Source organism: Tamandua tetradactyla, chromosome 6, assembly GCF_023851605.1.
Source record: "Tamandua tetradactyla isolate mTamTet1 chromosome 6, mTamTet1.pri, whole genome shotgun sequence".
NCBI lineage: Eukaryota > Metazoa > Chordata > Mammalia > Pilosa > Myrmecophagidae > Tamandua > Tamandua tetradactyla.
Genome location: NC_135332.1, coordinates 174,927,230 through 174,951,798, shown reverse-complemented (window position 1 = coordinate 174,951,798; position 24,569 = coordinate 174,927,230). Strand labels below are relative to the sequence as shown.

Here is a 24,569-nt window from a genome sequence, read left to right as displayed (position 1 = left end):
GACATGACTTTTCTGTGGTGCACAACACTTTCAAACCAGCACAACAAGCCTCCATGTAGGTCTTATCATGCGGGTTTGTGTATCTGTCTCTATTGTTTAGTCTGACAGTCCCACCAGGGTAGGGACTGGGAAACTTCATCTCTGTGGCTGCAACTGTCACCCAGGAGGTACTGCAGACATTCCAGTTAGTTTCCTTTCTCCCCTCTGGGTTTCTGAGTGTCTTTTTTTCATAACTCCTTCTACCCGTAGAGATGGTTCCACTCTCTGCTGTCTCTGTTTTTTTCGTGTGGCTATTCTAAAGCTTGCCAGACTGTAGTGTATTTCATTTTAAATATAATTATCTTTTTATTAGTTTTGTACATCATTTTTGAGGCCAGTGATTTTATTTCATTTGTCTTTGTGTTCCTTGCAATGCAATGCAGAAATGCAAAAAAAAAAAAAAAAAAAAAAAATTGGTTAAAAGAGTTTCCTTTTACAAAGAACTTACCATGTGCCAAACCTTCTGACAACCACTTTAAAACACACACACATGCTCGGCCAGGAAATGCCAGAACCAGTCTTTGACCACCAGCTTTTATCATCCAAAGCCTGTGCTCTTATATCATTTCACTACATAAAGAGTTCTAAGTCAGGGAAACCAAGTTCTAATCCAGCTTCTACCACTCACTAACTGTGGCCTTAGCCAAGTCACGTAATCTTTCAGCACATCTGTGTTTTCATGAGTAAAAAGGACATGATAACACCTTGTTTCCCTACCCTGAAAAATAGGGTATCAATCGTATCAGACTCATAGAACTGAAATAGAATTACAAGAGTGAATATTTGTGAAAACTCTTAGAGAAGAGCACACCACACAGCAAGCACTGTCTCTTGAGTAGGATAGCATTTATTAAAAAAGAAGGCAATCATTGTCCTCATATAGATCTTTGTGGTGAAAAAGTATAAAAGCTCTTAGAAATCTGAAAAAAGTGCTCTGCAAGTAGAAGACATTATGATGAGCAGGCACGCCTTGTCTATACTCTGGATTCCCTTTTACCAGATAGGACGTGTATAACCTTGTCGTCTTGGGGTCAACTGATTTCTGAATTACCCTATGCAGAAACCCTCAGAGCACCCACTGTCACCTAGTAGATGCTCAGTAAACATATGTTCCTTCCTTTTTCCCCCACTCTTTGCTGACACTCAGTTACCACCACCGTATGGTTGGTGGTAACCAGACCGCCATTTTGTCTTTCTTCTCCCAACAGAGATTTCCTGGGGACCAAGGAGGCATCTCTGCTGCTGATGGCTATGTTCCTGCTTGCTGTGTTCTACCATGGACAGCAGGTAATCCGCATTTTCCTCTGGTATCCCTGGTTCATGTTTCCATAAAGGTGGCCCGTAGGAACTCCACAGCTCTTCCCAGCAAAGGTCTATTAGCTGCTTGTGATTCTTAACAAATCAGTTCCTCATAAAGGCCACCTAATGGAAAACCAAGCTGGAGAAGATGATCTTGTAAGCAAAGTGGTTTTAGAGCCCATTAGCTACATCTCTTTCAAAGGAACTGTTGTCCCAAAAAAAAGAGAGAGAGAGAGCTTTCAATTTCTGCCTGAGGCAAACTGGGATTCCTCTCGGTTTGTTGCCTGGATAAAATTATCACTATGGCTGTTGCATTATGTTCTAGGCAAACATTCAAGTTTGGAATCAACAAAGCCAGGGTTCTAATTCCATCTCTGCTTTGTGATAGTATGTGGTGACAGTCAAGTTCTTTATCTCCCTGAGTCTCTGGTTCCTCCTATCTGAAATAAAAGTAGAAATTCCTACATGGGGTTGCTGCATGGAATTTCCTGAGATTATTGTGCCTGGCATTTTGTGCACTGCCTTGGTGTATACAGGCAGTGCTTCATTGTTGATTTGTCCTGAGTAGATGAGGTGCCCGCCATGCAGGGTCTGCTTCCCTGTGAGCACCTACTCTTTGCCATGACCCAGGCGGGGTCCTGTGGGCAGAACCGTACAAGACCCCAAGCCCCGGTTCCAAGGACTCCAATCTCTTGGAGGAGTGTTGTGCTAAATAATACCGCAGGGGAGTGGAATGTGTGGAAAGGACTTATCCAAGGCCTTCAAGAGTCGGAGGGCAGGAAACAATTTCACTTGGGAGCATCACCCCTCCCTTCACCACGAAGTGATGTCTGGGCTCACAGGGCTGTAGGATTTCTCCAGGCAGATTCAGACCCTGAGTGGGGTAGGGTTTGCCACCTCGGGAGATTTTCCCCTCGTAGACAACTGTCCCTGCAGCTTCACTGTTCCACCTGCATCCTGCTTCATCTTTCTTTAGTCTGTGCGCACTTCAAAAAAGTAACCAGAAAAGAAGAAAAACAAAGCAAGACCATCAGTCGGAGCAGAAATAGAAACATATTGCTAGGAAATCACCATAGAAACAGGGAGGTAATAAACCCTGGGAAACCAAGGAGGAGACCGCCAAAAAATCCCAATGTTTTGTATATTATCAAATATAACATTTATAATATAAAGTTATTTGTAATAAAGGGGATGGTGAAATGTAATCAAGTGAAAAACAGTATAAAAACTTGGTGAAGAGCAGAAAGGAGAAAAAGGTTAGCATTTATCGACTTTCTATATGCTTTACCTATATTATCTAATTTAACCCCTCATCAACCCTGGATAGAAGTCATTATTAGCCCTGTTTACAGATGAAGAAACTAATGCTACTCAGGTCATAACTGGAATGGAAACCCAGATCTGTCCCCAAAACCCCCTCTCTTCCCACTTCACTAGACCGGAGAAGGGAAAAGTTGTCACCATGATAACCCAAGGCACTCAATCCTACAGTATGAATTAGACCTGTTTTTAAATTTGTACTGAATTTACAACGAAACAGTAAGCCAAAAATGCCAAAGTCTGGCCACTCCCGAATTGCTGGGCATAGGTCTCCCTGGCCATCCTTGAGTGCCCAGTTCAGGTCTTGGGCATCTTGATGGCTTCCGGTTGCAGGGGAGAACTCTTTAGTCTGGTATGCACATGGCAATCCTTTTGAGGGCTAGCGAGGTGGAATCAGACAAGGAAATCCTATAGAAAAACATGCACATGCGCCGTCACACAGGTTTACAACTGGCAAGCAAGACCTCCCCGAGATAACGAGGAGAGCAAGTTCAAGGTGAGGGTCCTCATTCCACTGTAACAAGGATGCTCTTGTCTCCTCTGTCACCTGCAGGCAGCACTCCGTGCCCTGTCAGGGCTTCCTTTCTGGAGTTCACTCTTGTGACGTCCCAATTCTGTTTGTTGTCTTCTCCATTTGTCGTGGGAGAGCAGAGAGAGCAGAGAGCCCACCCGTGTTGGGATCATGTAGGTGAGGGATGGACAGCAGAGTGAGGGCCGAGCTACTGTGCTTCAGTGACATCTGACATTTTCCCCTTTTATGTATCACTTTCAAAGGCTTTGATATTATACAACCATCCCATAACTGTAGCAGTTACACTGTAGGCTTTGGAGTTCAAACCCCAAATCTGACACTTAATAGTTATGTGACCTTCAGCAATTTACTAACTCTCTGAGCGTCGGATTTCTCACCTGTAAACCGAGTGTGAGAATAATTGGTTCCACTTCCGAGGGTTGTTGTGAGCATTATATAGAATATAATTGTAATATATGTATTGCAGTGGTGTACACATAGAGTAAATGCTCAAAAAGTGTGAGACAAAGAGGGTGGGTATTTTTAGCCACCTCTCCCCAGACAGAAGTGGAGGCTGAACTCACCGGAAGCCCCAAAGCCAGTAGGAAAAGTCACTTGGAAACAAGAATCTAAATCCTCTCCCTCCTCCCTCTTGGTTCCACCCTCTTTCCACACTGCCTGGCTTCGGCCTTCCTGTAGCTCCTGCATCCCTCAGGGTCCTGCGCTCCCCAGATGAAGCCTGCCCATCGCTGGGCTTGCTTCCTGCTCCCGCCACTTCCCTCCCCCCAGTGACTCAGCGTCCCCTGTTCTTATTAAAGGCTGAGTAATGCCTGCTGATCCCTGTAAGGCAGAAGCCTCCCGGCGGGAGCTGGTGTAATTACACTTCTCTCAAGTGACGGAGATGGTTATGTAACTGAATAATTGGGAAATTTCTTCTTGCACATACGTGGAAGTGATATGTCAAACGCTTCCTCCTCCGAGGCAGGTGAAGGAATGTTCTGAACGTTGGACATGGGGACCGAACAGTTGGGGGTGCCGCCACCCCCCATGCCTGATTCACTGGCAGCCCTGGGCATGGGGGCGGTGCCTTGTCATCTCCATTTACAGCAGAGGAAGCCACACCTGTGCATGGGACAGAGATTAATGAGGTCACGCCTCCAGACACTTGCTTCTGGGTCTAATAAAGACAGGCACCATGGGCTATGGCTTAGAAGGAAATATACAAGTCTTGGGTCCAAATATTCTTACATTTTTGAATCACAGCAATGTCACTCAATGAATGACTGAGCTTGAGACTTAAACTCCCAGAGCTTCCGTTTCTTTACCTGTAAATGAAAAGAATAATGGTTATTTGGAAATGGTTCAAGAGTGGCTGGATGAGTTCATGTGTGGATAACGGAGGGGTTAAGAGTCACAGTTTGGGGTCAAAATGCCCTGGGCTCAAAGCCTGCCCAAGGTGAGACCTTGGGCAGGTGGCTTCACCTTGCTGTGCCTTTCTTTGTTTCCCCATTTGTGAAATGAAGATATTAAAGTACCTGCCTTATTGAGCTGTGAGGATTAAATGTGCTAAGGACAGTGTTTGGTCCAAGGCAGGAGCTCAGTAAATATCAGCTCTCAGCATGTGAGCTGCCTGGCACACAGTGTGTGGACAACATATATTAGTTCCCTGGGTAATCTGTGAATATAGCCGCTCCTTAATAGTTTAGTAAAAACCAGGAAAGAGGATGCGCTTCCAATTCACTTGACATTTCTTGAGCAAATGCTATGAGAATTTTTACTTTTAAAAATCACCCTCCATGCCTGCCCATATGCTGTGCTTTTGTCTCCAGTCTGCAGTAACCACACTGCTAAAAGCAAAGGCTGGCACTTGAATTTCACTCATCCTTGTATCCCCAGCCCCTCGCACATAGTAGGTACAATAGGTCTTTAGTAAACTGAAGAGGGATGCTTTCCTTCTGTGGAGATGCAACACTAGATGCTGGTCTTAGGGAGACTTTGTGCAGAGACCAGGCTGAACTTGGATTAGACCATGCTTATGGACCTGACTTAGATGCAGTCACCTGCAGTTACCTAGAAAAGTTTGTTCTTTGCTTCTAACTAGACTTCCATGCATAATTCAACTCCAGCCCTCCAAATTTCCCTAATCATATTACAGAGTTGAATTTAATTAGAGGAAAGCACTTCTATAGGAGAGAATTTAAAAAATTATCTCCTGATTCAATGTATGCATTTTTAAAGGAAGCCAATGCATTTCATTTGAAAATACTTTCTTGAAGATAAGAAAATATTGTCCTGCAACTTGACCAATCAAACCATGATGCTCTTGAAGCTGGAGGAAAAGCATCAAAGTTCAACTTTGGCCTGAGTTTATCCACAATTACAGCAATGCTTGTAAATCTATGCTTTAGACATTTCTGAAGGCTTTTGTATGCATCATATCATTTAATTCATATAATAATAATCTCTTGAATTAGACATAATAGGCAACCATCCCTATTTTTCAGAAGGGAGAACCAAAGCACAAAAAAATTTGAATGACTTCCCCAAGGTTACATAGCAGCTTGGTAAAGCAGTCAAGACTTTTGTTCATTCTGCTGCCTCCACATAATTTCTTTCAAATTTTTTCTTATGGAATACTTCAAACATATACAGAAGTAGATAAAAGTAGTATAATGAACTCCCAGTTTCAATAATTATTGACTGCTGACCTGTCTTGTTTCACCCATACCCCTATTCATTTTGCGCATTGCCCCCTCGCCCCAATTATTTTGAGGCAAATTCCAGACATCCTATCATTTCATAAAACTTTAATTTGTATCTAAAAGATAAGAGATTTTTCCCTGATAATAATACTACTAATTCACCTTTAAAAAGAAAACAATAATACTTAGATATCATCAAACCCTCAGGCAGTGTTCCAATTTTCCTAAGTAGCTTACAAGGGTTATTTGTTAAGTTTGTTTGAATGGGGATCCAAATTAAGCACACGTATTGCCATTGTTTGGTATGTCTCTTTAGTCTTTTTTAACTTATATTACCTTCCATCTTTTTTTTTCTTACAATATTTTCTGGAAGAGGGTCATCTGATCTCAACAATGCCTCTCAATCTAGATTTTGTTGATTGTATCACAAGAGTGAACTCCAGAAAGGAAGCCCTGACAGGGTACGGAGTGCTGCCTGCAGGTGACAGAGGAGACAAGAGCGTCCTTGTTACAGTGGAACGAGGACCCTCACCTTGAACTTGCTCTCCTCGTTATCTCGGGGAGGTCTTGCTTGCTAGTTGTAAACCTGTGTGACGGAGCATGTGCATGTTTTTCTATAGGATTTCCTTGTCTGATTCCACCTCGCTAGCCCTCAAAAGGATTGCCATGTGCATACCAGACTAAAGAGTTCTCCCCTGCAACCGGAAGCCATTCCGGTGGGAAGTGTCATTTAACACATCCCTTTGTCCTCTGTTTTTCCTGTACATTGCTAGTTTTAACTGGAGGCATGGGCAGTGTCAGGTTTAATTTTTTCTACAACAATATGTAAGTGGTCAGTTTAATGAACTACCATTTGTAGCTGCATAATGTCTGCTTCTGTCTCCTTTTGTGATGTTGGCAGCTATTGACAGCCATTACCTACATTCATTTATTTATAGATGGTGAAACTCTAAACCTATCAATACTCCATAATTTATTAGCTGCATTTTGTCTTTAAGAAGAAACTTATCCTCATCAACTATTTGCGAACTCGAAGTACAATTCATAAAGAAAAGGCGGAATAAGTGTTTAGTTCTTTCCCTTTATTGCCCAGTGTTTGAAACAGTGCGCTTGTTCCTTAGCATCATCCGGAAGTGGTCAGTGAAGTTTTGTTTCCTAAACATCATTATGCATTTCTACATTTAAACATACTGTGTGTTTCAAGCCACTGAAATTATTATTCCTCTTAAAGCTCAACTTTTCATAGCTTTGGCAAGCGGGAGCCTATTCAAATTGACTCCTGAATCCTTTTGACATAACCCCAGTAGTCTCTGATCGTGTCCTTGCTTTCTGCTAGAAGATGAACCAGGATTACTAGTACATTTTCTACCCTAGATTTAGACCCAGCCATTTTTGCAAGGCATCCTGGATCATTTTCATGGGAATTAATATTTAGAAACCACGATCTGGACGCTGGGAGTGCTTGCTGCTACTGAGCTGTCATTTCCAGGCCTTGGTTTCTGTTGGCAGAGCTAGGAAAGATCTATCTTCAGTTTATAGTGCAACTTCCGATTCATATTTGGGACTGTCACCTTTTGGCTTAACCTCATCAGTCTTATGACTGCATCTTTTTCCCTTGCCAAAATTTTCAGTTTCAATAATGCCAACACCATTACTCAATTGCTTTATCCTGCAGTCCATCTGCTACATCGATTATAATCTAAAAATAACATTCCACCACCTCCAATATAATTGTGCAAACAACATATGATTCTTTTTCAGTCCCTCTTATCCTTATCACATTTCACTCCAGAGAAGCACAATCAAATTATCACACCTAAAAGGCAATTGGAATAGTTTCTCTCTGTGTAGTTAAGCCATCAATTAGATATATGCATATGTTCATTTGTTTGTTTTGTTTTTGTCTTTAAGGATTTTTAACTTTGAAACTCTGTTTGATTTTATAATTATGTAATGTATTTCCACAGTTGTAAAGTTAAGTTTACAAAGCAAGTTGTAATTAAGGAAGTCTAACTTTTATCTGTCTCTCCAGCCTCCCTTCCTCATAGGTAACTATATTTTTACCTCAGTTGTTATACACACATACACACACACACATACACACATATATACATACACACACATGTATGTATGTATGTTATACACACACATGCATACACAAACATGCATGTATGTATGTATGTATTCCTTGATTAGATAAATGGTGGCATACTATACATACTTCTTCCCCTTTAGAGACCTGAGTATATACAGATATCCATCATTACTTTTAATAACTACATCATGTTCTATCATGTGCTATACTTTATTCAACAATGAAATGAACACTTGGATTGTCTCCAGCTCTTATGATTACAAATTGTGCTGAAATGAATAATCTGTGCATATGTCTTTTTTTATTCTGCCAAGGCTTTACAATAAGAACAAGAAAAGGAACGAGCTGAATGGTTTAAGCCCTTGAATCAAGGGCATCTAACCGTGTGTTTAACAGTGTTGCATATTGTTCATTTCAACCAAGAGTTAAAGACTGAAATAATGACATTCCCAAAGTTAAGGTGAGAATGAGAAACTATCCACCTTCCAAAATGAAAAGGGAAGCTGGGACAAGAGGGACCTAAGGGGTACTGAGTACCTATTTTGAGCCAGGTGCTTTGGCATATCTTCCTAAATAATGCCTGTTCCACTCTGTGAGATAGTTGACATTCACCCCAATTTTAGAGATAAGGAAATGGACATGGGGTCACTTGTCCAAGGTTACAGTGTTTAAATGTGGAACTAGGACTTTAAGCCGTAGCTGCCAGACAACTAAATCCATGAACTCTCAATTACTAGCTCATTCATTTCTCCATCACTTAGCAGTGGTTAAGAGCTCAGACCCTGGGGTCAGACTTTGGAGTTAAGTTCCAATCCTGGCTTCACCACTAACTAGCTGTGAGAACTTGATCAAATTACTTAACCACATTGACTTCAATTTTCTAATCTGAAAGTGAGGATTGATATTAATAACTTCCTATTAGGGTTGTATGGATTAAATTAGTTAATATATGTAGATTGCTCAAAACCATGCCTGGCACATATTCAGCACCGTGTTAGTTATAGCTGGCTTTATTATTGTAACTTAGTTGTTGAGTCAACAATTATTGAGTGCGCACTTGCCATGTGCCAGGTAGGCTGCTACCTGGTGAGGATGTAATTAAGCAAATGACAAGACCCCTGACTCATAGCACCTACCTTCTAGTAGAGGACACAAGCGTTGTCAGATAACACAAAAAAGTGATGAAATCCTATGTTCCGTAGTGCTGGAAAGGAGAGAGAAGTACAGAGCCCTGTGAATCCCTTATCTGATCTATGACTCCAGGCAAAATGCCTCCCGAAATGCTCAGCTCAGACTCTGTTTCGCTTGGGAAAGGTCCCAGAGAAGGTTTCCCACCTCGTCAAGTCCGCAGGCCTGAAGCCTGAGCCCCCAGAGCTTCCCTGTTTCTCCTCTTTCTCGCCCCACCTGCAGCTGGAGTACACAGCGCGCCTGGACTTCCTCTGGCGGGTGCAGGCCAAAGAGGAGATCAATGAGATGAAGGAGCTGCGGGAGCACAACGAAAACATGCTGCGCAACATCCTGCCCAGCCACGTGGCCCGCCACTTCCTGGAGAAAGACCGAGACAACGAGGTGAGCCCAGCTTGTGTTCCGGTGAGATGGGTGACAGTGGGAGGTGGACACCTGGACACGTTGATCCCACACTCTGGGAGCGGTCTACTATCCCCATGCATGAATGGATGCATGGAAGTAGAGACCAGGTGTCCCAGGTGGTGCCCAGCTGCCCAGCTGCCAACTACTGTGGCAGGTACCCAGAAATCCCCAGTGCTGCGTCTATAAAATGGATTGAAGAGCTCTCCATTGCAGGATTGAACTGGAGCTTTGAAGTTCCATATGTGTGTGCATGTATATATATATATGTATGTATGTATGTATGCATATGTGAATAGATATCTATCATCTATCTGTCATTTACATGTATATGTGTCTTCTCAGCATATTGCTCAGCATGTAGAAAGTGCTTGGAATGGTCTTTTACTTATGTTGTTCTTATTTTATCAGAAGGGACACTCAGTGAATTCAGTCCAGCTGATAGTTTCATTTCTTCATCCTCTGACCTTTTTTAGTCTTAAACGCCCCAAAGATGCCCAAATGATCTCGCATCTGCTATGTCCCAGGCATCGTCCTGGGCACTGAGGTGAATTAGGAGACGTCTGTGCCAATTGTAAATTTGTACCAAGAAGAATTTACAGTCAGGCGCAGGGAGGGATCGAGGGGCTCTGCCAACTGTGTTGTGTTAGCTAATCCTGTTTATCTAGTGCTTTCTTGTTCTACATGTGAGTTAAATGAGACTGAGAGAAATGCAATAATTTCTTCAGAATTATAAAATTGTTGGTTGGAGGCTCACACCAACTCCTCAAGGAGACCCAAGAAGAGGGAAGCCGCGTGGACAGTGCCGCGGGAACAAGGGTGAAGGCAGTGGAGGGCAGAGGTGCCGCCACCGGCCACTGGAGCCGCTGGGTAGGAAGGGACAGCGCAGGTGGAAGTGCACGGAGGACCTCTGTCATCACGTGGCTCCTTGCCATGCCCAGGAATGTTCTGGGAGCCTCCAGAAGTGGACTTGGCATTGGCAGAGCCAGTGAGCACCCTGGAGGCTGTCAGCTAACTGGCTCCCGTCTCTTGTCCCTGAAGTTGATGTTGTGGACCCGCCACCCTGAGGAAGGCAGAAGCACTTCCAGTTCCACAAATGCCCACTCTGTGCCATCACTTTATATGCGTCAGCTTATTTGATTCCCACAGCAACCCAGAAAGGCCGTCGGCGCTGTATTCTCCGGGCTTGGGGGTAACGAGACCAAGGAAAGCTGACAGAGGCGTCCTCGGTTGAGCTAAGGCTGGTGAAAGCTGAGTCAACTGTTGTTTCAACCATTCCTGGTAAAATACATGTGAACGGGACGGTGCAGTCAGAGCACCGCGGGGAAGCTGGGGTGGCGGGAGACGCAGCTGTGGATGCAGGAAGGAGCAGGGGGGTGGGAGCCCTGTGTGTCCCAGCAAGGGGCGAGGGCTTTGTGTCATGGCGACGGGAGTCAGCATGGCAGGGACACCAAGCCGGGTGCGTTCGGCAGGACAGTGGAGGGCTGGCCGAGTGCCAGGCCTCAGCCTTTGGCCGATAAAGGGCAGGATCTCACGGAGGAGGGCCAGATGTCCAACAAACACAGAAGCAGACGAGGACATTTCACACTGGGCCCCATGCTCTGATGGGCAGGCACAGATCATGCACCAAACAGTGACCTTGCAATCACCTGCAAGGGAAGATGCAGCTGGGAGGGCCCCTTAGGGTGGCCACACCAGCCTGAAGGCGGGGAAGAGGTCAGGTCAGCCATGCAAGGTGTTGGGGAGCTCAGGAGGAGGCGGGGGCCCAGGAGGGGGCGGGGGCCCAGGAGGAGGCGGGGAGCCCACGAGGAGACTGGGGGCCCACGAGGAGACTGGGGGTCCAGGAGGAAGTGGGGGCCCAGGAGGAGGTGGGAGCCCACGAGGAGGTGAGGGGCCCCAGGAGGAGGTGGGGGGCCCAGGAGGAGGTGGGGGTCCAGGAGGAGGTGAGGGGCCCAGGAGGAGGCTGGGGGCCCAGGAGGAGGCGGGGGTCCAGGAGGAGGCGGGGGGCCCACGAGGAGGTGAGGGGCCCCAGGAGGAGACAGGGGGCCCAGGAGGAGGCGGGGGTCCAGGAGGAGGTGGGGGCCCACGAGGAGGTGAGTGGCCCCAGGAGGAGGCGGGGGTCCAGGAGGACGCGGGGGCCCACGAGGAGGTGAGGGGCCCCAGGAGGAGGCGGGGGTCCAGGAGGAGGTGGGGGGCCCAGGAGGAGGCGGGGGTCCAGGAGGAGGCGGGGGGCCCAGGAGGAGGTGGGGGCCCAGGAGGAGGTGGGGGCCCACGAGGAGGTGAGGGGCCCCAGGAGGAGGTGGGGGGCCCAGGAGGAGGCGGGGTCCAGGAGGAGGTGGGGGGCCCAAGAGGAGGCGGGGATCCAGGAGGAGGCGGGGGGCCCAGGAGGAGGTGGGGGGCCCAGGAGGAGGCGGGGGGCCCAGGAGGAGGTGGGGGCCCAGGAGGAGGCGGAGGGCCCAGGCCAGGCTCGGGCGGTCGTGCCTCCTACGCCATGGCGAGTGTGTGCCTTTGAGGGTGGCTGTACCTTCGGCCATTGTCACGCACGGCCGAGTGTGACTGGCTTCTGGTAGAGAGCAGCGAGAAGGGTCACAGACCGGAGCCAGTTAGGAGATGTAAAAATGGCCAGGAGCAGCCCTGGCCAGGTGGCCGAGGGTGGTGGCCGTGGAACTGGAGGGAAGAGGATGGGTGTGAGGTGGGTCAGCAGGACGTGACGATGGGGTGGCTGCGGGGGGTGAGGAAAGAGAAGAAATCAAACAGTTCGGCTTGGCCTCTTCCCACCTCAAAAGCAGTGGCTCGAGAGGGCTCTGAAATGTGCCCTTAAATGCTGACGGTGTCTCAGAGAGGGACTGGCCTCGCCCGGTGACGTTCTGGAACGCAGCCCTCAGAAGGGGGCATCTTCAGGGGGGCACCAGGAGGAGCCTTCTGAGGAGGAAGGCGCCATCGGGCTGCCTGGCCCAGCCCGGGACCATGCGCTGGCCCGGGGGGAGCCCAGGACGCCGTGGTCGCCACTGAGCGCAGGGCCGCGTGTGCCGGTGGTGGCGCGTGCCCTGAGGATGTGCGGGTGGAGGGAGCGGCTTGGTCCCTTGCTGGAGCATCCGTGGAGGGAGAGCCCACGCCTGGCCAAGGATGCGACAAAGGCCTGTGTGTGTCCAGGAGGCTGGTGTGGACCCATCCTCCCTGTCCTGGCCAGCAGGCCCGCCGGCCGGCACTATGGTTTGTTGGTTTGCTCAGTTCCTTGTTTAAACGTGTGGACGCGATGCTGTTGGGCATGGAGGAGGCTCCCATGTAACCTTTACATTCTGCTGCTTTCACTACCTGTGGGTCCCTAAAGACCCTGGGTTTGTGATCCTGGCCTTGAATTCCCAGAGATCTAGCCTGGGGGATGCCCCTGGGCCCCGTTTCCAGCCCCAGCCGCTGCGGAAGCACCCACAGAAGAGAAGCCGGGATGACTCGCTGTGCCTTGAACAAGTGGCCCTCGATGGCCCCTGTCCTGGTGGCCTCGAGGGGCTCTGACATGCAGTGCAAAGCCACTGCCCGGCCCTGCTCAGCAGCCGGCGTGCTCTGGAGCTGGGGTCAGGCTTGGTTTCAAGCTCCCCCAGCTTGGGGTTGTCTTACAAGAACGTCTTGAAGAAGCCAGAGAAGCAGAGAGAGTGTCCGTGGGCATCAGCCATGACCACCTGGCGGGGAGGCTGAACCCTTGGAGGAAAAACCCAAAGAGGGATGAAGGGAAACTGCTTTCCAACTGAGACTCTGGAACAAGGCGTCTTTTTGGACGAGGGAAAGAGCAGGAAGGCGCTGACCGGACCCCGAAAGGAGTGCAACCCCCCAGAGACACGGAGCCCACACCCGCCTCACCTGCCATCATCCAGGCCAAAGCCCCCGAGCGAAGTAAATGGCAGGATTGGCCTTAATCACGTGTGTAAGACATTTTCAGTAGCATGTCTTGTCAGACTCTGTTGAAGCTTTATAAATACTTAAACATTTCATGCTCCACCAGGATTAACCACTGAAAACTTTGGCATTGCCTTGAGAACTTTCACATTATTGTGAAATACCGTTTACCTGAACACCTACTCCATTGCCAGATGCTACGAGAGACACTTGATGGAAGTTATCCTCCATTCTGTTCACACCTTGAGAGGAGAGTCCTGTCCACCAGTGTCAGTAGTGAGGGGACCGCCACTCAGTGAGGTCCATAAAGCTGCCTTTCGTCTCAGCAGAGCTGGGGCTGCAATCCAGGCCTTGGGCTTCCTCCCGCTGTGCCACACTGCCCCTGCCTCCCTGCTCTCTGTGCTGGCCTGGGAGGTAGCGGGAGAGTGCACACATGTATGTGAGCGTGTATGAGTGTGGTTGTGTGAGTGTGTTTGTGTGTAGAAGTGTGTATGTGTATAAAAAAATGGCTGGGTCTGTATTACAAGTCTTGAGTGTGAAAAGACCAGGAGTGGGTGTCTGGGTGGGCTGGCTTCAGCTGCCCAGGTGTTCGGCAGAATGGGGAGGTGTGTCTATAATGGGAACGGATGTGGGAAGGAGTTTGGTGTGTGTGTGTGTGTGAGAGACAAAGTGTTCTGCAATGTTGCAGTATGTGAAGGGAGTAACAGGGCAAGGAAAGGACTCCTGTGGTTGTCAAGGACTCCTGAGTCCCTGCCCTTACTAGCTTCTCTCGCTGCACTCTGGGCTGTGGGCCAAGCCTCGGGACACCCAGGAGTCTGGCCCAGCCTTCTCAGGAGTTTAAGGCCCTCTCCCGCAAGCATTCTCTGTTAGTAGCTAGCAGATGTTAATCAGGCAAGGAAGTGGAGGGCAAGTGTCACAGGCAGGCACCCTCACGGGCAAAGCCACAGAGCTGTGATACTGCTGGACATCTTGCTTAGAAGATCTTTGCTTACGAGCACCCCAGTATTTTAAGGGGAAGGAAAGAGGTCAGAGCTGAGACATCACAGGTGCAAAAGGAGAGGTCATGTAGGGCATTGAAGAAGCTTGGATTTTGAGCAATAAGGAAGTAAGGGTTATTGTCCCATTTCATAGATGAAGAAGCTAAGGCTCAGAGAAGTACATTAACTTGCCCAAGGTCACAAAGATGGTCAAATTCAAATCCAAATGTGTCTAACTCCAAAGCAACCGTGTCCCTTCTCCTCCACCTTGCGTAAATGTGGGGGTGCGGGGTCGGGGCTGGGGGTGGGCAATGACAAGCTGATGGATCAAACCATCCAAACCCAAGAAGGTGGACAGGGCCTCGCCCCCTGGAGACACCCTATTCAGCTGCATCACCCACACAAAAGTTCCAGCAACACCTCTTTTCTGATGGGCTTTGGCTGAAATAGTGCATGCCACCCCTGGGAAGAGAATGACTGGCAGCCAAGACCAGCCAGAGGGGTCTGTGGCTGAGCTGGGTCGCGAATGTCGAGCAGACCATTGCTGAGTCCAGCAAACCAGCTCGCTCATCAAGGCTTTAGAAGGAGCTGTTGAAAGGACACTGACAAGGGCAGCTTCCGTGTCTCCAGTGGAAGCATAAATCCCATCTCTGCCACTAATTAGCTGTGTGACCCAAGACAGGTTACCAAACAAACCTCTTTGGGTCCATTTCCTCATCTGATTAATGGGAGAATAATACTGACCTTCTTGAATTGAAGTGAGATCCAAAAAGGGTAAAAGCACGTTAAGTGTCCTGTGCAGACTTGCAGAAGACAGGTTCAAAACAGACCACAAAGCATGTTCAAAAGCCCAGCGCCCTGGGTTCAATCCTAGCTGTGTCTCTCACCAGCTCTGTGACCATGAGAAAATGGCAAACCTCTCCAGACCTAGTTTCCTTATCTACAAAAGGAGGCTAATAGTACTTCCCAACTTAATCTAATCATTATGGCATTTACATAAATTTTTATGCATAAAGCGCTTAAACAGAATTTAGCACATTTTTTTATTTTATGTATTTATTTATTTAAAAAATTTAACAACAAACAAACAAAAGCATTCTTGACATATGATCATTCCGTTCTACATATATAATCAGTAATTCACAATATCATCACATAGTTGCATATTCACCATCATGCGTGATGGTTGTTAGTTATTAATGTTTTCGATAAGCAGGAGCCATCATCACTGTTTTCTTTACCCCTTCTCAATGGCAGCCCCACTTCCCATCCACTCATTCACCCAGTCATTCAACAAGTATTTATTAAGGGTCCAGCCACATGCCAGCTGCTCCTCTAAATACTGGGGATAAAACAGTGGCCAAAGCAGGCAGAGTCCTTGCTATTATGAAGCTTATATTTCCATGGGAATTCAGAGTAAAATGAATGTAGATAAACAGCATAATGCCAGGTAGCAATGAGTTCTCTAGGAGTAAGGGAAGCTGAATTAGAACACAGAGTGTGTGAACAGGGCGGTATTTACACTGGGGAGTCCTAGAAGCCTCTCTGAAGAGGGGACATTTGAGCAGACACTCAAACGGCATGAAAGAACACCAAAAAAGGTCAGCAAGTCTCAGGTGTTTTTTCCTACCCTACAGGAAGGTGGCTTAATTTGGAGTAGGAAACTCAGGTCTTGGAGATGAATAGGTAGGCAAAGGACCAGACTGTGCTTCCCTGGGCAAAGAAAAAACCCGTCTTCTACGCTGGCATCCGCTGGGATGGGGGGTGGGGAGGGAGGGAACGTCCTTATGCCTGAAATCCATTGCAGAGCCCAAACCTGTACCTCCAACCAGGGGAGAATGACAAGAGAACAATGACAGCTTCTCTATATTTATCAGTCCCTTCCCAGTTTACAGTGTTTTCCTCTTCTTTGAGCCTAAAATAGCAGGAAACAGATGGCAAACTCAGAGGGTTGATTGGAGCGAGGTGAGTAGAGGGCAGGTGGGCTGGAGATCTTCTGTGTGTTCTCCAGCTCCCCCACCCTCTCCTCACAGAGCCCGGGGGGCTGAGCTGCCTGGCCGCATCAGTGGTCCCCCACACTCTAAGGCACCCAGATGGGGGTTGCCAGTGGGGCGAGGGCTGGCACTTGGTAAGGGACAGAGGGAGGGAGCAAGAGAGAGAGGTCAGGATATTTATTTCCTTGGTTTCCGCCCTGTTATCATCGGAGGCTGGCTGTGTCCCTCCCCAGAAATTCACTGCTCCTCTTAGGGCCACATCTCTGCCACCCCCACCCCCAACCCCATATCAAATCAGCCCCTTTGGGCTCTTCTCGTCCCTTTGGGCTAGGAAGATGTCAGCTCCACAGCCTGGTTCTGGGTGCCTGAGGATTTTCTAGGCTTCCCCTACATTCTGCCCTCATTTTCTAATTAACCCCTTTATAAATAACCCTCCTTGAATTATCTTCATTTGGATGTCCCACCTCTTTTCTCTTGGGTACCCTGACTGAATCAACAGGGGTAAGAAGAGAATGATAAACCTCCTGGTGTCAGCAGTTGTGGAGTCATCTCCTAGGAGTCACTGCAATGGGACAGGGCTGCTTCCCAGGGGCTGTGGCCTTGGGCAGAGAACCCAGCCCTCCAGCCGTGACATGGGGGAGCAAACAGGCGCCTCCAGCAGAGCATCTCCAGGCAACCAGGGACAAAAGCAGAGCAAAACTCATCACTCCTGTTTCACAGCTGTGCAGCCTGAGGCCCGTAGCCGCACCGTAATATCTGTGAGGACAGTCCTCTCCTCTCTTCTCACATGCCTGCCTATGACAAAGAACTGCCTGCAGCACCTTCCGCCCCATGGGGAAGTATCAGGGAGGCGGTTTCAACCTTTCACGCTCCCCGTTGCCTCGCCTGCCCCCCAGGAGTGGCCCATGGGACTGGCAAGAGGCAGAGGCGCTGGGGCACGATCACCGGTGGGGGCCACTGTGCTGAAAGCTCGTAGCTTCTCATCTGTCTTACTTCTTCTTGACCTGAAAGTGCTGAGATGGATAAGCTTTCTCCTCCTGTGCAGCAGCCCCAGGAGGGCAGGTCACCTTTCCTGTCCCCGGAAAGCGAAGCTCGCCGTTCTCCAGGCCCCCTGCCTGCCCTGGGTGGTTGGTCCAGCTCGGCCTCTGGGAAGGAGTAGAGATTCCCACTTTGGCCTCCGATTCAAGCCACATGGCCCAACCCCATCAGCCCCTGAGAGTCTGTCTGGGAAGTTGGGCTTGAATGGACCCGCGGCCCCTTCTGGACACTCTCCAGTTAGAATCTGGCTGGGGGTGGGGTGGAGTAAGTCTCAACCCACCCTAGTTCCGCTCTTCCAACCTCCAGTAGGATTCCGATAGTGGCAGAGTCAAGACCTAATTCAGGTCGTATTTCTTCCAGGTCAGTGTTCTTTCCAAGGGGGCACTGCCTCCACTGTCACATCAGCCATCCGTTCAGAGGGGCGTTGTCAGAACAAGTCTTCACGGCCAAAGACATGCTTTTTTACTTTCTTTCTTTTGTGAAAAATAGCATATATACAAAAAAGCAATAACTTTCAAACCATGGCACCACAATTAGTTGTAGAGCATATTTCAGAGTTTGACATCAGTTACAGTTCCACAATTTAAGTTTTTACTTCTAGTTGCTCTAAGATACTGGAGACTGAAAAGAGATATCAATTTAATGATTCAGCATGCATATTCATATTCATTTGTTAATCCTATTGTCTCTGTGTAACTCCACCATCACCTTTGATCTTTCCGTCCCTCTCTTTAGGGGTGTTTGGACTATGGGCATTCTAACTTTTTCATATTGGAAGGGTTTGCCACTAATGTAGGGTAGGGAGATGAAACTATTTGATGTTCTGGAGAGGCTGAGCCCTCTAGGTTTCAGGACTTATCTGGTCCAGGGACTCGTATGGAGGTTGTAGATTTCTGGGAAGTTGCTCTAGTGCATGGAACCTTTGTGGAATCTTATAAATTGCTCAAGGTGTTCTTTAGGATTGGCTGGAATGTTTGTGGTTGGGGTTTGGCAGGTTATGATAGGTAACAAGGTCTACCTGAAGCTTGCATATAAGCAACCTCCAGAGTAGCCTCTCGACTCTATTTGAACTCTCTCTGCCACTAATACTTTATTAGTTACATTTCTTTTCCTCCTTTTGGTCAGGATGGAATTGTTCAGGGCCAAACACATTTATTTGTGTGCATTAGATGAGATGACACACGTGCAGGACTCCACATCATACTTGGCACATAGTAAGTGCTCATCAACGTAGCTGATATTGCTATCATTTATTTGTTATTTAAACAGACATTCCAGTCATTGGCAAAAGCCAAGAAATAAAACTAAGGAGAAGAATGTAGAAGGAGCTGGAATTCATTAGAAGATTTAAGTAGATGAATGATGAAGAAACCGCTGGCAACCACCATTTTCCGTCATGGTGACATCGATCTCACTGAAAAGGCTTAAACTGAACCGGGAGGGCACTTGGACTACGTGATTATGGGATGGGCTTCAGAGGGCTATTGTAGAATTTTCTCTTTATTTTTAAGCACAGAGTAGAAATGTAGGTAATGGAAAACAGAGACCTTTTTCCTACATCACAGCCACTGAGAGGGTGTGGTTCTGTAAGTTTTCTATTGTAGGGTCTCCGATTCATCCAGCAGAGAGCTGGACCCCCGTGTATCACGACGCTGTTCAAGGCCAACGCGAGCAGGTTCCCTCCTGGAGAGCTGGGTGCCATTGCCCTGCTCCCTGGCTGCTTCTGCACCCTCCCCCACACCAGCAGTCACCAGCTGCCATCATTTCAGCAAAGGCAACGTTTCAGCTCCATCCACACTTAAAGCTCAGGACCTATTGGTCATGAAACAGTGACACCATCTTTTTCCGACCTAAGGCACGAGAGTTAAAGGTGGCGTGTTCGTGTGTGCAGAGCGTACAAGACCCTGGAAGTCCTCTAATCCTGTTTCTTCCACTACTTTACTATGTAGGATCCAAAATAATAGCTCCTCTCTGTCACGTTTTCCTTATCTGAAACGTGGAGATAAGGATAGTACCTATGGCACAGGATTATTGCAAGGGTTAAATCACTGAATGTATATGAAAGTACTTTGTAAGCATCAATGTTTCCTACAAAGGTTGAGCCATTAATTCAACAGTTTTGAGGCTTGACCTTGCACCTGACCCTGTAGAGGGCGTGCCTTATATTGCAGCCAGCTAGAATATAGTAATTGGATGATTTGATGCAGTAAGATGAACTGCATATGGTCCTTGCCTTCAAGGTGCTGACACTTAAAGGAACAAACGAGCACTAAAGCAGTAATATAGGCTGGCAAGGACTGAAGTATTGAGTTGCTTGGGATGCTGCTAGATGCTACCTGACCCCATATGTAAGCCAGGGAAGGTTTATAGAAGACAGTACATCTAAGCAGTTAGTGACAGCAGAGGACAAGCTAGCCTGGTTACAGAGGCTAAAAGGAAGGAAAGGCATTTCTATCAAGGGACTGGCAGTAAAAAAAGAAAAGCATTTATTGTGAAACAGAAACATGTCTTCACTTGGGTTCTCCCAGCAGCTGTCTTGGAGACAAGGATCCGAGGGCAAGTGATGGAGAGGTAATCCCAGGGAACGCTGATAGAGAGCATGAGGGCAGACAGTGATGACCCCAAAATGATACATTATCAGACTAGTTACCTGTTCCGGTAACTGGAGTTTAACCCCACTGGGGAACTCTGGAAAATGGAATAGAAAGCACATATAAAAGTTATCTGAACCAAGAAGTGAAGGAGTTGGGGTGCTATACACTGATTTCCATCGGTCGCTGATGAGAGTTGCTGCTGAGGGGCATTCATTTCCTGGTATTTTCAGTTGCTGTTGCTCACTTGTGCAGAGTGCCCTCTAGTGGCCAGAGAAAGAAAGGTAGGTGCAGAGAGCAGGACCGGGGTTGGAAGAGCAGGCATGCCACCTGCAGCATCTGCTACAGTGTACGAGGAAGCACAAAAGCCTCTGTGTTTCTGGAGCCCAACGTCCAATGCAGGGATGTGCAGGGTCAAAGGCTGAAGAGGTAGGTGGCACCAAGTGCATGAATAGATGTCACGGACGGTGTTTGAGATTCATCCTGAGGGCAGTGGTTTTGAGATTGGGAGAGGCATGGCCAATGTAACTTGTATTCCTGAGAGAGGCCTCAGGCTGCCACGGGGAGGATGCCTTTGAGTGGGACAAGAGTGGAGCCCTGCTGGAAGCTCTCCTATTAGTGGTCTAGGAAGAAGATGGCAAGGGCTTGCTCCAAAGCTTTATCAGTGGGGTAGAAGAAATATTGGGGAGAAAAAAAATTGCAGGACTTGATGATTTATTGAGTCTGGACATTATGGGAGGAAAGGACTCACGCATGACGCTGAGGGTTCTCAGCTTGACAATGGTGGTACCAGCAACTGAGTTAGAGAATGAAGGGGCAGGAAAAGGTTTGGATGGAGAGAGGAGGCACTCAGCTTGGGACATTTAGCATGTGAGGAGTACGAGAGCAACCCAGCCTGAAAGGTATAAATTCAAAGTCCACGAAGGAGGATTGACATAGAGATAGGAATTTAGAAAATGTCAGCACATGGATGCTGGGGAAGGCGGTGAGTTTGTAAGAGCGCAGGTTAGGATGGACAGTTTATCAAGGACAGACCCATAGTGATCGTTGATATTTAAGGTGGAAAGTCAGAATAAAAGGCATCCTGGAAGGTACCAGGCACAAGAGAAACAAAGAGAGGATAGTGTCACAAAAGACTAGAAAGTCAATAGAATCAAGATATTGGGAGTGATTGTTCTGCAGAGGGATCCAGCAAGGTGTACTGAATGTTCCACTCTGACTTGCAATGCTGACCTGTTCTAGATTGATTTTATCTTAGCCGAGAGGCAAATGGACAGTAAGAGAGTGGGATTAGGCAGTGAAAAAACTAGTTTGAGGGTGCACGGGTAGTTCAGTGGTTAGAATGCCTGCCTTCCATGTGGGAGACCCAGGTTCGATTCCTGGACCATGCACCCAAAAAATACTAGTTTGAGAAGTTTGGATGCCAAGATGAAGAAAGACCTGTTAAAAGCCTAAGGGGGCTGCAGGATCCAGGGCACATTGTTCTTTTCACTTTAAGAGATACTTAGAGGATGAGGAAGAGGGGAGAAAGGTAGAAGGGAAAAATGGATCACCACTGGAGTAAGTTCCTGTAGGAGTTAGAAATAGCTTAGGAGCACCAATGGAAGTGTTGACCTTCAGCCAAAGAGAGAACTCATCCTCTAGAGTGAAAGCAAAAGAGACTAAAATAAATTTAAATGTAGACTGGCTTGTAAGTGCTAAGATGAAGGTAAGTCACCAACATTTGCCACATTTTTTTCAGTGAAGTAAGAGAGATTATCTGCTGAGATGAGTGGACAGGAGGGTTAAGTTGAGGAGAGGGCTAAGGGTCTGGACTAGCCATTGATGAGAGCAGAGAAGGAGAGGAAGAACAAAAGAACGGGCAGTGGGAACTCCAGGCCCAGCTCAGCTTTTCCATGGTCCCAAGCCACATGGCAATGATGCTGGACTATGGTGGTGGCATGATGATGTCAGAAGCCCCATTCTCTGTCCTCTCTGTGGGGACCTGGGCATGTGTACAGGTGCAGGTATGCACAGGTAGTGTCCCTGGCAGAACCTCAACTCTGACGACTGTTGCTGACTCCCTGTGTGTGTCTCCCCCTGTCCAGGAGCTGTATTCTCAGTCCTATGATGCTGTTGGGGTGATGTTCGCCTCCATCCCGGGATTTGCAGACTTTTACTCTCAGACCGAAATGAATAACCAAGGAGTGGAGTGCCTGCGTTTGCTAAATGAGATCATTGCTGACTTTGATGAGGTAAACCTGAGCCTCCAGAATGTAAAATCACAAATGGGCTTCATCGTTGTCCTAGCATCATGTTATTCATTGTAGTGATGGCCATTTTTTGACTTAGAGAAGGCCAGGCTGCAGGGATAAACACTCACACACGATCTAGTTTAATTACCACAGGAGGTAAGTGCCATGGTTCTACATTTTAGAGGTTGTTGACATAAGCTTCAGAGAGGTCGGATAACAGTCCAAAGCTGCATAACAAGCAACTGACAAAACCAGGATTTGATTGGCAGTTCTACTGAAGTCACTGCAACTCAGGGACTGCTACCACAGAGAGTGGGCATTGATAGGGAATTTCTCCATCTGCTCAAAGCGCCAAAGATAAAATCATCAATTAGCATTTATCAGAGGACTAAAGACAAGTATAAAATACTCCAGATAATACTTTCTTTGTCCAGGTTCCATGAGTCTAAAGAATACATTTTAGGGTGGGCCATGGTGGCTCAACAGGCAGAGTTCTCACCTGCCATGCCAGAGACCCAGGTTGGATTCCTGGTGCCTGCCCAATGCAAAAAAAAAAAAAAAAAAAAGAATACATTATATAAGAAAAATAAGTGACTAACCTGGGGAGCATCACAGACCTGGGTGGATGGATCTTCTCCTTCCCCATCCGCCATCTTGAAGAGGGACACCAGTGTCACCCATCACCTAAGCCTGAGATGGGAAGTGATTTATGGAGAAAATGCTAGAGAAGGAACCAAGCAAAGATCTAGCCTCAGCCTGGTCCCACAGGGAGTTTGGGAACATAAAGGGCACTTAGACTTGCCTCGCATTGAGGCAAGGGCCACACTTTTGTTCACCTGCCTGGGTCAGTCACTGGGGTGGTCTGCCCTGGTGGGGGCATGTAAGCTCTGGCATTTCTAGCAAGGGAACTCCCACTGGCCCAGGGCAGTTCCCCCAGAAGGAGTGCAGCAATGCGTTCCCAGCAGCAGCGTGAGGACGACCCCATAGAGGGGCTCTGGGTGGAGCAGCAGCAGCGTCTATTACATCAGCCTCCTCTCACTCAACCCACATCCCATGCAGCTACTTAGTCTTATGAATTTCTTCCTAATAGATCTCAGACCTGCCCCTTTCTCTTTACCCCTGCTGCCCTTCCCTTGCATCCAGCCATATTATTTCTCCCCTGGATGACTACAATCATTTTCTAATTGCTTTCCCACTTGCTTCTGACTATCAGCAGCCATCAAAGCCAGAGTATTTTGCCACATCCCTTGGAAGCCTAAAACTCATCAGGGGCTTCCCATAGCCAACTCCTTAGCAGGTCACCTGAGCCCTGCGGTAACTGGCCCCGTACCTTCGCCAGCCTGGCCTCCTAGCGCATGCCACCTGCTCCCCACTCTCCAGCACCACTTGACGACTTACAAGTCATCAAGCCCAGCTGGCTATTTCACACACCTCTCCTTCCATCTAGAAATTATCCTCCCCCATGCCCCAAGCTCTTTCCCTCCATTCCACTGCACACTGTCATCCCTTTTTTGATGAAAAATTTATACTCTGATAAATCTTCCATCACAGAGCCTAGAACCCTTCAGTCCAATCCAGTCCACACATCTGCCTTCCGTACCAGCTTCTTAGCTTAGGAACAGAGACCCACCTTACTTATCTCCAGAGGTATTTATGAGTGTTAAGCATTTTCCACTAATATTTAATTGCATTTTAATTAAACCCTCTCACCAAGCCCATAGATAGGAATTCTTAGCCTTCACTTTATAAATGAGAAAAACTGAGATTAAGAGACACGAATTGGGCGGGCCGCGGTGGCTCAGCGGGCAAAGTGCTTGCCTGCCATGCCGGAGGACCTCGGTTCGATTCCCGGCCCCAGCCCATGTAAAAAACAAACAAACAAACAAAATACAATAAAACAAGAAAATGTTTAAAGATGTTTCCCTTTCTTCCTCCCTTCCTTCCTTCCATCCTTCCTTCCTTCTCTCTGTCTTTCCTTCCCTTCCTCCCTCTCTCTTTAAAAAAAAAAAAAAAAGAGACACGAATTTTGCCCAGGCTCACATGTCACTAAGGAACAAAGCCAAGATTTTAACACAGGTCTGAGATACTCTTCTGGTTTTTAATCATTGGGCTGTACTGTTTCTCATTTGCCTGGCTTTTCAGGGTGCTGGTTTGGGAGTCAGAAACTCAATGACATCCACTGTAGTTGGCTGAGGAGCATGTGGGAGTCAAGTTCAGTGAGACACAATTGCTTCCTGCCTCCCACAACTTCACAGTCCAGGGGAAAGGGTGACATGAATCACTGTCACATG

The 24,569-nt window shown here is 47.6% G+C and overlaps 1 protein-coding gene and 1 long non-coding RNA gene across 10 annotated transcripts in view; one reads left to right on the top strand and one right to left on the bottom strand.

Annotated features, from left to right (window-relative positions):
* Nucleotides 1-24,569, top strand: part of ADCY8 (adenylate cyclase 8) — a 241,915-nt gene that overhangs the window by 203,429 nt on the left and 13,917 nt on the right. For all 4 annotated transcript variants that reach the window (XM_077167672.1, XM_077167676.1, XM_077167674.1 and 1 more), the window contains 3 exons: nucleotides 1,248-1,326; nucleotides 9,377-9,535; nucleotides 22,132-22,278. In XM_077167672.1, coding sequence (XP_077023787.1) covers nucleotides 1,248-1,326; nucleotides 9,377-9,535; nucleotides 22,132-22,278 — 385 coding nt within the window. The remainder of the gene's footprint in view (nucleotides 1-1,247; nucleotides 1,327-9,376; nucleotides 9,536-22,131; nucleotides 22,279-24,569) is intronic.
* LOC143689058 (uncharacterized) lies at nucleotides 880-23,247 on the bottom strand. 6 transcript variants are annotated; one of them, XR_013178517.1, is made up of 6 exons: nucleotides 22,878-23,247; nucleotides 9,371-9,511; nucleotides 9,103-9,170; nucleotides 4,418-4,494; nucleotides 4,116-4,291; nucleotides 880-2,324 (listed from the first exon to the last, which is right to left on the bottom strand). It is a non-coding gene; the product is annotated as an uncharacterized LOC143689058 (long non-coding RNA). The 6 variants fall into 6 exon arrangements; XR_013178520.1 differs by lacking the exon at nucleotides 4,116-4,291; XR_013178518.1 differs by lacking the exon at nucleotides 9,371-9,511.